At 35.9% G+C, this 17,309-nt stretch overlaps 1 protein-coding gene across 1 annotated transcript in view; it reads left to right on the plus strand.

Moving 5' to 3' along the window:
- The window catches only part of LOC122346577 (phospholipid-transporting ATPase VA-like), a 248,915-nt gene that overhangs the window by 207,632 nt on the left and 23,974 nt on the right, over nt 1–17,309 (plus strand). Inside the window, 8 exon segments of the mRNA XM_043241304.1 lie at nt 8,854–9,058; nt 9,587–9,672; nt 13,387–13,493; nt 14,416–14,547; nt 15,174–15,304; nt 15,542–15,794; nt 16,510–16,727; nt 16,825–17,019. Coding sequence (XP_043097239.1) covers nt 8,854–9,058; nt 9,587–9,672; nt 13,387–13,493; nt 14,416–14,547; nt 15,174–15,304; nt 15,542–15,794; nt 16,510–16,727; nt 16,825–17,019 — 1,327 coding nt within the window.

Raw genomic sequence — 17,309 nt, forward strand, 5'->3', positions numbered from 1 at the left:
TTTCATTTGTTAGGACGTTGTCATGCTTTCTCCTGCGTTGTCAGTAAAAAAAAAAAAAAAAAAAAAAAAAAGTGGCCTTGTTTGGAGATCAGCCCCGTTTCTCATCTGCGTTTTTGAGGCTTCCACTTGTTTGTTTTTTGGAGTCAGAGAGTCAGTCTGGGGACTGTATTTCTTGATGAAAAAGCGTCTCTGTCAGCCATGTTAAGGCCATGTATCTGCTCTGTGAAAAGCCTACAGTGTTTCTCAGGCTCCACAATCTGAGCTTGTGCTGTATCAATGTTGCTCTCAAGGCCGGAGCTTGATTTAATTTTCTCAAGCAAATTACTCTATTTTGAAAATGGTTCCTGTTGCTACTTTCAAAAACTGCACTGAATTACTGCAGATTGAATCAAGTAGTATGATGTCATCCCCAGCTGAACCTGATTTGACCTTTAATATGATTGCAAAGTTTGTCACGTGAACTTCGCACTTGAATTACTAGTCACGGTTGAACTGGCACAGGACACATTTCCATTTAGTGCTAATGAGTCCTAATCATTCCAAGCATGATTTGGCACAATGTGTCCAAACACTTTTCTTTCTCTAGCAACTCCTCTGGGTTGACAGGATATTTTTGTGTCTGAACAATGTTTTCTCCACGTGTGCGTGGCATCCCAACACTACATTTTAACTACAGACATCTGGTGCAAGTGTCATGTTACCTGATGTTATGGAAATAATAGGCCTGTAGCAATAATCAATTTATCGACTTACCGCACAATATTCAATATATTGCCCTTTATATTTTCATAAAAAACAAAACAAAACACAATAACCTAAAAATTCCAGTTCCAGTGTTTGTTTGTCAATTCGTAAAGTGTGCAGGCCTTCTTGCATTATTGTGCTGTTATATTTTGATTATACATACAGTGGCATAAAATAGTCTTAAAAACTTAAGTCTTAAAAACACTTATCGCAATTAATTATTGGGCAGTATATCGCTCAACAAAGTTATCATCATGACATCATGATCATCATGAAAATAATAGGAGAGATTTTTATATATTTTGAGTATAAACTGCTTGTTGTTGAACCCTGCAGTGTTGTGGCAGTGATGCCCATGAAAATATTTGGTCAACATTTTTCCGTTTGTATTTATGTAAAAGTGGATAAAGTGATAAAAAGGAATGTGATATTGCTGAATTTCTTCTCTTATTTATCATTCCTTGCATCTTGCCTCATACATGGATTATATGTTTGATTGCGCAAAAACTTCAAACAGCTGAGAAATTATAGAAGTAATTTATTTATTTATTAAGTCATGTGGAAAGTATTAGGCATCGCTTTAAAAATGACTTCTGAAGCTGTCTGGGTTGTTGATTTGTTATTGTCTTTGACATTAAGTTGATATGAGTGTGTACACCTACCCAAGTAATAGGTCCATTTTGCCCGAACCGATTCAATCTAATATCCAGAGTATTGGCGATTCCAATCTGATACCAGCACAGGGTTTTTAAATCAATGTTGAATTTCTATACTTCTGTGCGTTGTCTGGTTTGAGGATGACAGACACAGCGTTGAGTTTACATCAGCGTGGCTTAAATATTCATCTATTCTTCATATTAAACTATGGAATGGCTTCAAGACACTTAAAATATAGTGCACAACAACATAAATATGCTGTTTTTGTGCCTTTTAATTGGGTTTATCAGTAAAAAAAGTACATGCACAGAAATGGTCTTGCCAAAATGCCAGTATCTGAGCCAATGTGGATACAGAGTATCAGATCGATGCATCCTAGTAAAAAACATAATAATGTAATTACAATTCAAAATAGCTGAAGCTGAATTTTCATAGTGAAACATAATAGTTCTGAATCATAACTTGCTTGATTTGAAGTATAGCATTTGAAACAAAGCTCTTTTATTATGATCTGATCAATTTAATGCGTCCTTGTGTGGAAAAAAATATTAATTTCTTAAAAAAAAAAATCCTAATACTGTATTTGCTGTGTCTGATGCTTATTATAATATCAGTTTGATTCTAGTTTCTGTTCTTCCTTGCAGTGTGATTTGGCTAATAGAATTTTATTTATTTTTTCTGCTTATGGTCTCTATCCTTTTAAGATTTCATGACTAGCCATCTGCTTCTCCCTTTATCCGTTTCAAATGTTTAGATATTTAGGTAGACAACTGCAAACAGACCATTTCTACAATATCTTCTGGTGTAATATTTTATCAGTAGCATTATAAAGGGACTCGCTTTCATTTTTGGATGGAGTATGTTGGTTAGGAAGGCCAAATGTCACTGTATCTGATCCTGATTGCTCATTTTTATAAGTTCAGGCTCAAGATTTAGACTCTAGTCTCTGAGGGCCTTGACATTTTACTGTAGGACAAGACTTACAAAAGCCTGTTTAAACAATTGAACTGAATGAATCCTGCAAGGTCAGCAAAAACCCTTCTGTATATGGTAGGATATGTATTGTATGCTAGTACAATCAATATGCTGAACATTGTGTGTGTGCGTGTGTGTTGGAAAACCTCCACCTTTGGCCTTAGAGATATTTGCGAACCGCAGAGGATGCATGCACTGTCTGTGACTTGTTATGAGTTGCTCTTCTGTTTTGACGTGTTTATGTTCATATTTTCACCATCTTAAATATAAATTAGAGCCTTGTCTGCCAAGCCATAACGTTTCTGCTTTTGCTGATCAGCTGTGCACATGAACGATCGTGCATTTCATTCTGACGGTCATCCTGTTCGGACAAAAAGAGCTATTTTGGTTGGAGACCTGCACAAATGAAGTTCCTGTTTAGCTTGAGGGTAAACACAACTTGGAGACATATCAATGATTTGTTAACATTGGAGGGTCTCGGAGATGTCAGCACTCAAGGTGGATGCTCATGTTGGACGACAGGAGAACAGGTTATGTAAGATCAGGATACACGCTGTGTGGAATGTGTATCTGAAAAAGTTTTCTCTTTTTTTATGAGCATTGTGATGGGGACCTCTCGAGTCAGTGCTATTTTCTTTTTATTCATGAAAATTACTAAAACCTTCATAACCGGCCTCTCCGACAGTATGACATGGCCTATTGTGTGTTTGAGAGCACCATCAAGTGTAACTCGTAAAATAATACGAGTAATTTTTCAAGAGAGACAGGGGATCAGGAAAACAATAGAAATGTCTAAAAGCGAGTGTCGTCCCCTCCTTTCCTGTGTTAGTGGGCAGCAGCAGGATCAAAAGACTTTCTATTGTGTTTCTTGCTGCTTTTTCCAAATGCTTACAACAAAAACACATTGCGCTGTTTTTGTGAAAATATGTTTACATTGTGACATGGTTTCGGGGATTTTGATATCAGTGCTTATTTTCTTCAGCGAGAGTCACGAGAGGACAGGAGGCAGGAATTCAAGGAATTTTGAGCTTTTGCAGGGTGAGATGGTTCACACTCTTTCAAATAGCTCAGGTTCACCTTGAATACTTGTAGATCTCTGGTACAGGTTTAACATGAATGTCTGTATTTATAGAAGCTGTCAATGGAGACCTTGACCGTAGTATCAGTGCTGCTGTCCCAAGATTAAGCATTATTAGTCATCATTAGGAATGTAATGATATTAAAATGTCTTAAAAATACCAAACAGACCCTGCAACTACAAAACCAGTCAATAAGTGTCTTTTTTTTTTCAAAATTGAGATTTATACTTCAACTGAGAGTATATAAATAAGCTTTTGAAAGGGAATAAGCTTTCCATTTATGTATGGTTTGTTTTGATGAAGACCAGATGGTATCTGAGGTGCAAAAAAATCTAAATACTAAAATCTAAATAAATTTATCCAAATAAAGATCTTAGCAATGCATGTTACTAATCAAAAATTACATTTTGATATATTGACAGTAGAAAATTGACAAAATACCTTTATGGAACATGGTCTTTACTATCCTGATTTTGGCCGTGTAAGTATTGTATTTTTGGCTGTTGCTGCAAACATACTTCAGACTTAAGTTTTGTGGTCCTGGGTCACATATGTGCTGGAATTGTTTAAAAAGCAATGACACACATAGTTAATAAATTATTTCTGAACCGTGTTAACTGTGTTATACGACATGTTAGGGTGTGTTATGTTTTTATGTACATGTTTGATAATTTGGTAAAGATTTGATGTTTCTGCAGCTTGACACACTTCAGCAATTGTGTAAACAAAGACTATAATTAATAAATATCATATGATGAGATCTTGACAACGTTTTTAAGAAAATCTTTGACTGAAATATGATAAACTGAAGCTGTAAAAATAAAACATGTCAAATTATCCATTGCTTTTGTTAAAGCAACAATTTGCTGCAACCACAGTTTTCCATTTTCTTCTCTTCATCAGCTCCCATAAGACTTCTGTCTCACTCAGTTTTTCCATGAACACTAGTTTTTGTCAATGGTTCGAAGGCTCGCTTTGGGTGGTCTTACTCTGTTCTGTTCTTACTCCTATAATTTTTTTTTCTGTTGTTGTTTAGGACCTTCAGCTTTGGCCTGTGATGCATTATTGGCTTGTATACACAGGACAATTTGAATTTGTAGGAGTTGTGTAAACAAAAATTGGCCAAAATCTGATCTGCCTTCAGAGACCAACCTTTGTTTTTTTGACAAGATACACCCATACAAGCCTTTATTCCGCTGAGCAGTTTGTTTTCTCTCGGAAGTCTTGTTGGTGGACCATTTCCACATTGTGTCTCTAGAGGAAATGACTTTAAAGTTCACTTCAGTGGCCTTTTCTCTAGGACTGTGCTAGAATATCAATCCATCTCCAGTCCCAACTGTTTCCTAGCACATTTTTCTAAATTACTTGATTTTGTTTAATAGTAACTCTGTAGGTGACACAAGTGGTTTTAGAGTTTGACCTCAAACTCCAGAGATGAAATAAAAACAATCACTCACTTTGTTGTTACTCTTGACTGCACTTAGCATAGAACCAAACTCTTACATTTAGAACACTTGGTAATTATCATTTGAGTGAGAGCAAAAAAAAAAAAAGAAATACACCCTGTTGGCACATATTTTGAATTCTTCATCTTTTAAATGCTTATATGGGGATTTAGCTTTTCTCCTTTTAAAAGAGCACAGAGTTCATCCTCATGGCTGCATGTACTGTAACTGCCTGGACATGAAGCAACGCTTTCATTGCATCAGAGACACAATAAAGGCCTTGCATGTTCTTTAGAATGCTCAAATTAAGTGTATTGATATAATTTGTCTTGAAGGGTTACAGAAAGAATTTTTATTTTATTATGCATGTAAATGCATGTTCCAGATATTGCAGTCAATCTATTAATATATAAATGTATTCAGTCCTTTTTAACTTTATTGTGCATGTATATCATCCTCTGATGAAACTCACCTGATTGATCACCAACTTTTTTTCTCTCAATAACCTGAACGTACACACTGAACCTACATAACAATACAGAAAATATCTCTTACTGCTTGTGTATTGTGACTAGATTTGTAAACTAGATTTGTCATTACATTTATGAAGGGCAAGTAACTGGTAAAAGTGTATTTTATAAAATTACCAGTTGCAAGTCAGCTTGAATGCTTAAGGGTACATGAAGTGACATGGAGTTTGCTGACTTTTAGTTCATATGCCTGTAACTCTGATGACTTTTAAAATCAAGATGTAACCTGAAGCTGAATTGGTTAATTGTATGCTCTTGGGCATGGTTGTTGCAAGTTTCTTATTTCACTCTGAGTTATGGTCAGAGTGAAACAGCTACCTCAAATTTCTAACTTTCAACAGTTTTACAGTTACCAGAATCATTTATAAAATTAACTAGATTGCCAATTGCACTATCATTGTAACATCCTAAAGACCACCCTGGCGGCCCCTGCTTACTTTTAATGACATGTTTATATACTTGGAGCTTGATGTTGTCCGACCCGTTCGGGCCTCAAAGTCATGTGCCTGTGAGTGGTTATGGGACTTTTCATTATTTTGTCATTTTTGTGACTTCCTCAGAAGCAAAGCGGTGAGGGACATATCACCTTTGTGCCTTTGACAACAAGCCAATAGGATTTTTCCATTGGCTTTTGAATTACTGCAGAAAGTAAGCTAAGTGACCAACAAATGTTTATGATTCTTAAACGTTTTTTCATCATGGTTATCTTCGCAAATGAACACAACGTTAATGAATTTTGAAGTTTGCCATAATCTGACATAACATGACTTTAGTGTCACCACCTAGCCTCTGACAACTGTCTTTATTTGAAATAAAAAAGGTGAGTAGAATAGAGCAGCTCTCTATTGTCGGCCAAGAGACATCGTTGAAACATCTTGGTGGCCATCGTTTCACCTCTCCTCCTTTGCCATCAGGCGAATCCTTCTCCTTCCTCTTAAACCATGGAGAATTAGTTCTTCCTCTACTTTGTACAACTCTTGAAGCCAAGTTTGTGTAAGAGGTCACCCTACATTCCAGCGTGGCAGTAAAAGAGTGCTCTTATGTGTAGAAGGGCGGAAAAGAAACAGAAGGAAGGTTTGTTTAGCAGCGGCACTCGGAGAGCCAGAGTCCCTGCAGCCATGTTTGCCAAAGCCCTATAATATTATTTTTGTCCTCCTGAAATAGGCGTCATGTTGCCCATCATGTTAGGCCAGCACCATGAACACTAACCTCCCAGTTTTGAACACGGCACAGATGTGGTTTGTTTATTGTTCAGTCCTGTGTGGTGTTTGTTTGGTCTTGTTGTTTTTCACTTTTACTGCTTACGGATCCATTCACTGCTAATGCAGAAAACAACACCAGCAACAGAGGCAAGTGTTAGAATGAATTTATGGTAATTAAAGCAAATTCTGTCAATTTTACATTTCTCTAGACCAGTTATTTTTAGGAGCACAGTTCTCTAATGGGAAAGTAAGTCAGATTTGTGTATATTGTTTAGTCTATCCTGATGAAGTTGTGTATTGTTTTCACCAACATCTGACTCTGTTATTATCTCAGTCAGTAAATCTGAGGCTTTCTACATTTCTAGAAAAATTCCATCCATCTTTCAATTCCAACTAAACTCTTTCTTTCGTCAGTCAAAAAGAAATTAAGTTTTTGATAAACATTCCAGGATTGAGTGCACTTCAATGGGCTCCAAACGGTTGAAGGTCAAAATAACAGTTTCAGTGCAGCTTTAAAGTGCTATAAACGATACCAGATGATGAATAAGGGACTTATCTAGCAATTGGTCATTACAAAAAACATGTATATAAACACACATACTCTCCTTGCTCTGTTCTGCCATGCCTGTAATATGTCATTATGTCAACTTGTTAATTAAGTATATTCAAAAGTATTCAAATCATTATTTTTTGTTTTCTTTCGATCAGTGTTCAAATTACTAGGAAAACCTTTTAGATTAGATTACTTGGAATTTCTAAGGCAAACTTAAAAACAATAGGACAAAAAGCAACAACTGAATTTGAGTTTCACATCGTTTATTATATATTAAATCTCTTCAGTACTACAGCATACCAAAAGGAGATGACCCAACTCTATAAACAGCTTTTTGAATGTAGCATTAACATTTTTAAACAAACAAAAAAACACATCGTTACTCATGCTAATCTCATAAAGCAGCTTAAAAATGCAGTAAAAATGGAGCTAAAATAAAAGGATTCTGACTGCTTGACAATCTTTGACCTGAAATTGAACGGGTGACCTTTTAAAATAATCAACACTAGCTCAGGGCACTCAAGATGTAGGTGACTTTGTTTCTTCAGTAAACACAAACAAATATTTAAACCGAGTTTTGCAGTCTATCAGATAATGCAAGTCAATGGACACACGATCTTTGAGAGTAAAACAAAACATACACAGACAAATCCAAATAAAACTGTGGCTCATGATGATACATCGATGTTGTGAATAAGTCAGACAGCTAGGTAAAAATTAAATAAACACCTGTTCAGTTTTTTTTTTTTTTTGAACCAATCGAGTCACAAGGATTCATTTGGATTTGTCTGTGAATGTTTTTTTTAATTCTCAAAGATTGTGTGCCCATTGACTGCCATTATTTGACTGACAGATTGCAACGGTTTGAGTTACTCCACCCTAAAAGGAAAATTGTCATTAATCACTTACCCCCATGTCCAAACCCGTATAAGCTTGTTTGTCTTTGTAACACAATTTAAGATGTTTTTGATGAAAACCGCCAAACAAGTATGACTGTCAAGGTGCAGAAAAGTATGAAAGACGTAATTGAAGCCACCTTTCTTTTTTTTTCTTTTTTTTGCAGATTTTCAGTGCTAAAAAGTTGTTGTTGTTGTTGCTATTATTATTATGTTTAACTTAGTCAACAATTTTTTTTTTTTAAAGACTCCTTCTACGTCAAGTGTGCCCTTTTTTAATATAATGACGTGTTACACACATGGCAGAATCGCAGGGCAAGCACTGTTGTTGTTTTTTTTTTTTTTGACCAATCGTTTTGCTAGATAGGGCCCTTATTCATTGTCTGGTATGGTTTATAACCCTTTAAAGCTGCAAAGAAACTGTAATTTTGACCTTTTGACCCCCAACCATTTGGAGTCACACATTGAAATTGACGTCAACATGAAACGGCTTGGGTTCATTTTAAAAACAACTTGTTTCAATGACCAGGATGACTTACTTTATTTTTACACCTTGCTCTTTCAGATTTAAAAATGTTTTCATTCACTTAGAGCTGTTGCATACTGCATTAAATGTAATTTTCATTCAAATGTATTATAATAAAATTTAATGGTTTGAATATTCAATATTAGAATGCATTAGGACGCAATGGCTTGTGTGATGCGACAAGGCCTCTTTTCTGTGTGACGTGATTATGAGTAAATTACAGTTGTTTTCTTGTGCTCTTTATAGGAGTGAGAAACGATATGTGGAGAAATACTGGAAAGAGGTGCGGGTCGGAGACTTCATTCGTCTGCGATGCAACGAGATCCTGCCGGCGGATGTTCTCCTGCTCAGCAGCAGCGACCCAGACCGACTGTGTCACATTGAGACGGCCACACTGGACGGGGAAACCAACCTCAAGCAGAGGCAGGTGGTGCGCAGCTTTATCGACCTGGTGAGTGTTCAGGGCTGTGCTGTGTTTGTTGTGAAATCCCATAACTGAATACAAGCATGCTGGTGTCAAAAACAGTTAAACTGACGGTGTGTGTATTCAGATGGTCTGTGCTTGCCCACTGACATAGCTTTAGTCATTTCACACCATTCACCCAAGTCAAATATTCTTTTCCCTCACTGCTGCTCACCCTGTATGCGTTACGTCTTAAGATGTCAGTAAGAGAGTTGATCTGAACAGTTTGACGACAAAAAAAAAAACTAATCTTAAAGAGCAGTGAGGCAATACAATTGTGAATATGACGATTTTCCTTTTGCTGTTGCTTCATAACAAAATAAAATCATTCATAAAACCTGTGCACTATATATTCCAAAATCGTAAAAAGGTTTGTTTTGAGGTATAGATAGAAGTTTTGCAACATGAGCTTGATTTAGATGATGACAGGCTTTTCATTTTCATTGCCAGTTAATAGTTTAATTTTAAACATTTTTATGTTCAGATCTCAAATCGCAAATCTGTTTGTATTTGCAGGACTGCGAGTTTGACCCATTAAAATACAACAGTGTTATTGAATGTGAGAAGCCCAACAATGACCTCAACAGATTTCGTGGGTACATGTAAGTATGGTGCATGTCTGTATTTTAAGTGCATTTACATTATTGCTTAGTTTACGGCTCTACCTAATTATGATTAATGGCATTAATCATTATTAATGCCATTGAAAATTTCATAGCTCTTCACTCTAAAATCTTTTTCATTAAATCTGTGTATTGTGAATTAGTTTGACCCTGTAATAATAATGTAATACCCCATCTGGAAATTATCACGATCATCTTTTCTATAAACCATTTAAACAAAACAGATCTTTCCACTGTTTTGTTTTGCCGGCAGGGATTAAAATTCCATTAGCTGTCGAGATTCAAATAACGGGATGAATGGTTATTTTGTGACCCGCACAGATCCAGTTTAATATAGTTGTAATGGAGAGGCAGTGTGTATTTCTCTTACTCCAGCATTATTCTGGTGACTTTTCAACCCTGGTATTCTACCTAATTATTCTACTGTACCTTATATTACCTCTCACCAGCAGTGTTCTCTGTCAGAGTACTATAGGAATGGGCCTTTGTTTGCTAGTGTTAGGCTTGGGAGATGGAAGGAGGCTATAAATAATGCTGCCATGCTGCTGCTGAAGTATGTGAAGTGCTTTTCCACCTTTGTTGTAAGCTGGTGTGTTTAAATGCAAGATTTATTCTCGAAGGGCCAGAGGGCAAAAAATGTGTGATCCTTGCTTATATTATTATTCATATTATTGACTCTAACAATAAATTGATGCCATATTGTTTTTCAATAGGCAAGTTTCTATATAGCAACAAAAATACAGTAATGCAGTAACAATTTCCCCTCACCGCTATTTCTAACGTCTCATTGCTATATCGGTAAATGTACACCTTTTTATGACAAAAAACATGAAATAAATGTATGCATATTATTTTTGTTCTCCCAGTGTATACTTTTAAATGTCAGTAGATTAAAAAGACTGTCCCTAGGTTATGCATTTTCACTGTTACAAATATATTTCTTCTCTTTTTAAAGCATATTTTAATGTACTATTCTATACATTTAACAAGAAAGTACAAAGCTGTAGTTTTAAATAATTCTCTTCAAAAAGTGAACTCTTCAAGGTTATTTATTTTTTTTTTTTTCTTAATTTTTTGTCATGATTTGGCATAAAGGGCAGTCTTTATTGGCCAATTATCAAGCAATAGCATGCCGTATCATATTTGAAATTGTACATTGATAGAAGTAGCATCAGTAAATTCTAACAAGCACCTTATACTTTATACTTTAACTTTTGCTATCAAATTTATGTGACAGTACAGTTAAATCGGTCTTGATTGGATATTTGTGATCCTACAAAATCTTTTAAATAATCGTCAAATTGGAAAATGCTCCTGTTTTATAGGATGAAGGAGTCTATGTATTCTCACTTTTTAAAAAAAAATTGTTAATCTGGTGTTTTGACGTTCAAAGTGTGGATTAAGATTATTCTGTGCTTATCTTGCAGTCTTAAAGTCTTAAATGGTGGCTAACTCATACAGGTCAAAGGCTTGAGATTAGCATACATTATATATTTGAGCAGACTGCTTTAGCAGTAGCAAAACAAGAGCTTTAGCCAGGGTTGTGTAGGTTGAAGTATATCTTCTGTGTTTAGATGAAAACCTGCTGCACATGGTATGGTAACGACAGCCAGGCCAGGAGTCATCTGACAGGAACCAGAAGGATTATGACATTTATTTCCCTGGATGATGGAGAACAGATGCTTCTGGTGTGCTGCCAGCATTTTATTTTTTTGTCTGGTTACCACAAAGTGGCTTACCGGAGCAAAAGGGGGAACATAATGCACAGTGGGCGCCAAGGACTGTGTCTTGTTGGAGCGACAGCTTATTGCATTAAGAGATCATCTCAGCTGGCAAATATGTGCGGTGCAGGCTAAAGAGATGATTCCTTGGAGAACATGGGCATTTTGCTCCAGTCACCTTAATGGTAGATATTCGCTTATTCGCTGATGATACTGCTGACTGACCGATGAAACCACACAAACATGTACATTAGCAGCAAATCTGAGCTCTGACCTGACAGGAAGCAGAAAACAAAGCTAATAAGCTAATTACACATTTTTAAACTGTTAAAACTGTTAAAATGAAAATCTCCCATGTTGCTACAAGTCTGTATGACTTTCTTTCTTCTGTGGAACAGAATAGAAGATATTTCAAAGCATGGTGAATGCTGGCACTAGTGACTTGTTTTCTAACATGACTAGTAATAGCTTGATTAGCTGCTTCATGTGTTTAATTAGGGTTTGAGCTGGGACAGCCCTGCATTATACGGACAAAAACAATGAAATATTACAAGTTTGTTCGGTGTGTGTATATATACGATTTAATATAAAGGTTTTGTAATAAGTTTAATAATCACCAGCATTTATTGGTTTAAAAATACAGTAAAAACAGCAATATTGCAAAATAAATACTTTCAAATGTCATAAATACAAATGACATTCATCATGTTCTTCATTTTAATATATTAAAAACAGGAAACCGGAACAAACTACATTTTAAAATCTACAAAAGCAGAAAATTGATTTCAAATTGTACTAATATTTCACAATATTAACGGTTGTACTGTGTTTTAAAATATTAATAAAAGCCTTGGTGAGGATAGGACTTTTCTTTTCTAAAGCATCTTAAAAAAAATCCAAACTTCGTATTAGAAATTATGTTTTAAATTAATAAAAATGTTTTAACTATGAACTATGCTTATGAGCACCCTTAAAAACTGAAATATGATATATAGCATTTGCGGTTTATATCTTGATTACAATACATTTCATTTAATAAGAATACATAAATTATATTTAAATGACCTAAGAGAAAGATGCTTTTTGCAGGCATATAATATACGGTTATTACAATTACCGTCAAGGGCTAACTGGACTGTGCCTTGATTAGCCAAGCTAATGTCCAAGCTAACAAATAGGCAAATGGCTCAGAACTGTGATTGACAGCATGGGGTTCACATACAGCTAATATATCAGGTCTGGGTCAATGTAATGTAATAAAAACTAAAAAAAAAAAAAAAAAAAAAAACTTTTGCAGAGGCCTTTGTCAGATAATTGACAAAGGAAAAGTTCAGTAACAGCGAAGAGCTTTTTAACTAACAGATGTAATCCTGAATTTAGCACTGGGATTAGTTAATGCATTAAAGCTTATTAAGCTCCCTCCACAGGTGTTTAGCATTCAGCACGAGTTAATTTGCGTTTGACGCCGTTTTTATCAGGAAGCTTAGCCCTGGGGCCCTTTGAACCTTGGAAATCGCACGCAACCTTCAGATCACAAGTCTCGTTGGATTTAAGATTTAATTCCCCGTCACTCCTTCGCTCTCATTTATCCTGAGAATCTTTTTACTTTGCTCAGTCCTTTTATGACATAGCTTTGGGGTTTTACAAAAAGCGCTTCACTGACTGAACGTGAGATCCAATCGGCCTCAGGGCTTTACCTGTGTACAGAGCCGGTTTACTGAGGTCATGGCTTTACTATTGATTTTGTGCCGTGAAAGAGGGAACCCGAGGGAAACCCCGCAGACTGTCAAATATGATGGATCGATGTGGTCAACAACAAGGGATGCAGAGTTATGTGGGATATCCCTTGGCAATATGCGCATGTAGTTAGCAAATGTTAGTAGAATTCAGATTGGAACAAGATTATGCATAATCCTCACAGATATGTTGTGTTACAAGTGTAATGAATGAACCTGTTTGGTGTGTTTTACAGAATCCATCGCAGTGGAAAGAGAGACTGCCTGTACAAAGACAATCTGCTGCTCAGGGGCTGCACCATCCGCAACACAGAGGAGGCTGTAGGAATCGTCATCTATGCAGGTAGGCTGCTGATTTCCAAACCGGGGCTGGAAACTCTACTACGGTGTCATTTCCACCACATTTCTTTGTCTAATATCCTGACCACACCAAGCTCGATAGCTATAAAGATATGGTTCTAAATATAGTTATCAATATTAAAGAACAGCAGAATCCACACCACAGCTATAACGATAAAGACACAGAGAAACGATAGCGTTGGAATCAGTTTCAGAACAATTTTTTCCTGTTGATGATTGTTAAAAACACTGACAGCCAATGAGAATCCATCCTGCTATAAGAAGCTGGAGAAATTAAAGCGGCAGACGAGTGTGCTTAGAATAAACAGACAATATTGTTTGCTGGTGTGTATGCTAATATAGTTATGTTTATAGTTATCTTTATTGTTATTGTCCTTATTGTGAACAGTGCTCTTTTATCTTAATTAGTTAATTAATGAGTTAGTGTTTTGTTCTGTTTTTAAATATGTTTACACTTTATGCATAACTCATAAAAGATGCTGTTAGATTGGAGAATACGTACTTCAAAATATTCTATTAAAATATTAGGATTTTTTTATACTCAAGTATGCACTTTACTGACAAATTTGTTTTAAGTATACTAACTTTTGATAAATTTATGGATTTGAAGGAAACTATTAGAAAATTGTAAGCAGTGTTAAATCATTTTTATACAGCATCTAAATTACAAAACTAGTATGTTTTTTTTTTTTTTTTTTTGTATTTGTTTTTATATTTTCCCATATTGTAATATTTTTTATATTTAATTGTCACCAACAATAAAAAAATAATTAAAAAAACATTTAAAAGGAAGACAAACAAGAACTAAATCACAAATTTGTCTGTGATATTGTGATTTTTACGTTTACATACAAATTGTTTTGTGACCTGTTTTACAAAACATGAGTATTTTTGCTAATTCTTAGGTCATGAAACAAAAGCAATGCTGAACAACAATGGCCCTCGTTATAAACGCAGCAAACTGGAGCGGCAGATGAACGTAGATGTGTTCTGGTGCGTCATCATCCTCCTGGTCATGTGCCTCTTTTCTGCCATTGGTACGTAAAACTTGGCATCAGTACTGTGTTTTTTGTTTTGTTTTTAATGCTTTCATGACTGAGTTGTCTGTGAGGTGTGCATATAATGGATATTTGAAAATGCCATATGTGGCTGATCTATGTAATAATAGTTATTATTGTGTTTTAGTTTTTTTTTCTTCCTTTTTTCTTTCCGTTGTTGTTTTAACTAAAGCGTTATGTAATACTCTTATGCAGATCTGTTATAAATAATAGTTTATCTTTTGCATCCAAAAAAAAGATGAAGTTTTGAAGTATTTATTAAGGCATGTGGATTATGTTATTTTAACAAAACCTTTTTAATTCCCTTTTTCAGAAAAAGGAATTATATTTTTATACTTTTTACCACAGTAAAAATACTACTTCAATAATGCATGTATGTATGCATGTATGTATGCATGTATGTATGCATGTATGTATGCATGTATGTATGTATGCATGTATGTATGCATGTATGTATGTATGTATGTATGTGATTTGAGAAAGCAATGATTTGACTGTTTTTTGGTTTCATTGAACATTTTTAGATTCCTTGAACATCTACAGCGAAAAGATTCCATTTTACCGTGCCTTATACAGTCAATTGTTGTCTCTGAAACCTCCTCTAGGACATGGCCTGTGGATGTTCCAGTATGGAGATAAGAGGCCTGTCTTTGACGTCCTGAGCCCAGAAGGAACCAACTTATCTCCAGTGGTCTCAGCCATTTATCTCTTCCTGACCATGATTATAGTATTGCAGGTGAATAGCAAGTGGTGTAAGGGCAATGTTACCATGTGCTGCAGATTAACATTAATTCTAAAAAGAATTAGATTTCTTCTACACATTAAAGTAACCATTCAATTAAATAACTCGGATTTAGTTTTGGATGAACGTTTCCTTTAATTGCCATCTGGTTTTAGGCTCAGCGGTAGTTAAAATGATGACCCTGCATGAGCCCACAATAAACCTCTCTACTTCTCTTTTTCTCTGGTGCAGGTGCTGATCCCAATCTCGCTCTTTGTTTCCATTGAAATAGTGAAGATATGCCAGGTGTACTTTATACATCAGGACATGGAGCTGTACGATGAGGAAACAGACTCTCACCTCCAATGCAGGGCTCTGAACATCACAGAGGACCTGGGCCAAATGCAGTACATTTTCTCTGATAAGACCGGCACGCTCACGGAAAACAAGATGGTGTTTCGCCGTTGCACTGTGGCAGGAGTCGAGTACTCTCATGATGCCAACGGTTAGGATTCTCAGCTCCTGCAGTGCCTAAACAAGAGCCAGTGTAGTTCTTCGCACACCATTAAATGTACTGCTCTGTAAATGAGCACTATGTTGTATAAATAATAGGGCTGTCAATCATGTAAAATATTAAGAGTAAATTAAATTATATGCCAATTAATGTAATTTATCATTATCATAACGATTAATGGCACACATCAAAAAGCCCTGAAATGAACATCATTTAAAGACATTTAGCAGAATTAGGTCACATTTAAGTTCAAGGACCGAATGTAGCTATTAACTACTGATAGTTAGTAAGGAAGGTAAATTTAGATATTGGGTAAATTATGATCATGCAGAATAAGACATTAATATATCTTATAATACTGCTAATACATGTAACAAGCAACCAATTAGTAGTGAGAATTGGTCCTTAAACTGCAGTGTTGCCCAAAATTATTTCTGAAAGAAATTCATACTTTTATTCAGCAAGGATGCATTTGAAATCTCTCTAGATTAACAAAGACATTTTAATGTTACAAATGAATATTCCAAATTCTGTACTTATAAACTTTACGATTGTTAAAGAGATATATATGATATGATATGTCTATAGCCATGTGACCCAGTGAGGCAGCTCAGATTAAAGATTAGCATGAGGGGGAAAAAAAGTGCCAGAAGCCTTTAGTCTTCAATGTACAGTCCAAATGTTTCAAAAACTGTCTTTCCCACAGCGAGGAGGCTTGCTATGTACCAGGAAATGGACTCGGAGGAGGAGGACTGTACATCTCATGGTGGAACTCTCCCTCGCCGGGACAGCGTCACCAGCCACCAGAGTGGAAAAGTGGTATTGCGATCACAGAGCACTAAATCTCACCGTCGTACTGGGAGCAGAGCCGAAGCCAAACGAGCCAGCATCCTGTCCAAACACACTGCCTTCAGCAGTCCCATGGTTAGCAAACATATCTTCTCTGCCTTAGGCTCTACATGAATCACTCAGTAACCCAGTGCTTAATGCTATTTGCACTTTTATTTTATTGGATTGACAGGAAAAGGACATTACTCCAGATCCCCAGCTCATGGATAAAGTCAATGAGTGCAGCAGCCAGATGGAGTTCATGCGTTTTCATAGTCAGCCCCTGAATCAGATCCCCCCTGACCTGTGTGACGTCTTTGATTTTTTCATTGCTCTCACTATCTGCAATACTGTGGTTGTGTCCTCACCCAATCAGCCCCGGCAGAAGGTAAGCAGAACAACCACGAGCAATTATCTGAAACAATTAACTGACATTCACAATCTATTTTACATCAGTAATGTGACGCAATTCAGGAAAATCCATTGAGAAGAAGTCAGCGCTCAAAGCTAATTTTATAGTCCTTTAAATCCTGGTGGCTTTTTTTTGTCCGGTATCATTTTGCTCTAATAGCTGTTGAGGCCATGGATATCAGTTAAATATTGGTTTAAGATTAAGATTTGTAATAATTTTAGAACAACCGAAGTGTCTCATGTCAGATTTTGGGTGTGTGGGCTGTG

This window comes from Puntigrus tetrazona, chromosome 6, assembly GCF_018831695.1.
Source record: "Puntigrus tetrazona isolate hp1 chromosome 6, ASM1883169v1, whole genome shotgun sequence".
In the NCBI taxonomy this organism is placed as follows: Eukaryota; Metazoa; Chordata; class Actinopteri; order Cypriniformes; family Cyprinidae; genus Puntigrus; species Puntigrus tetrazona.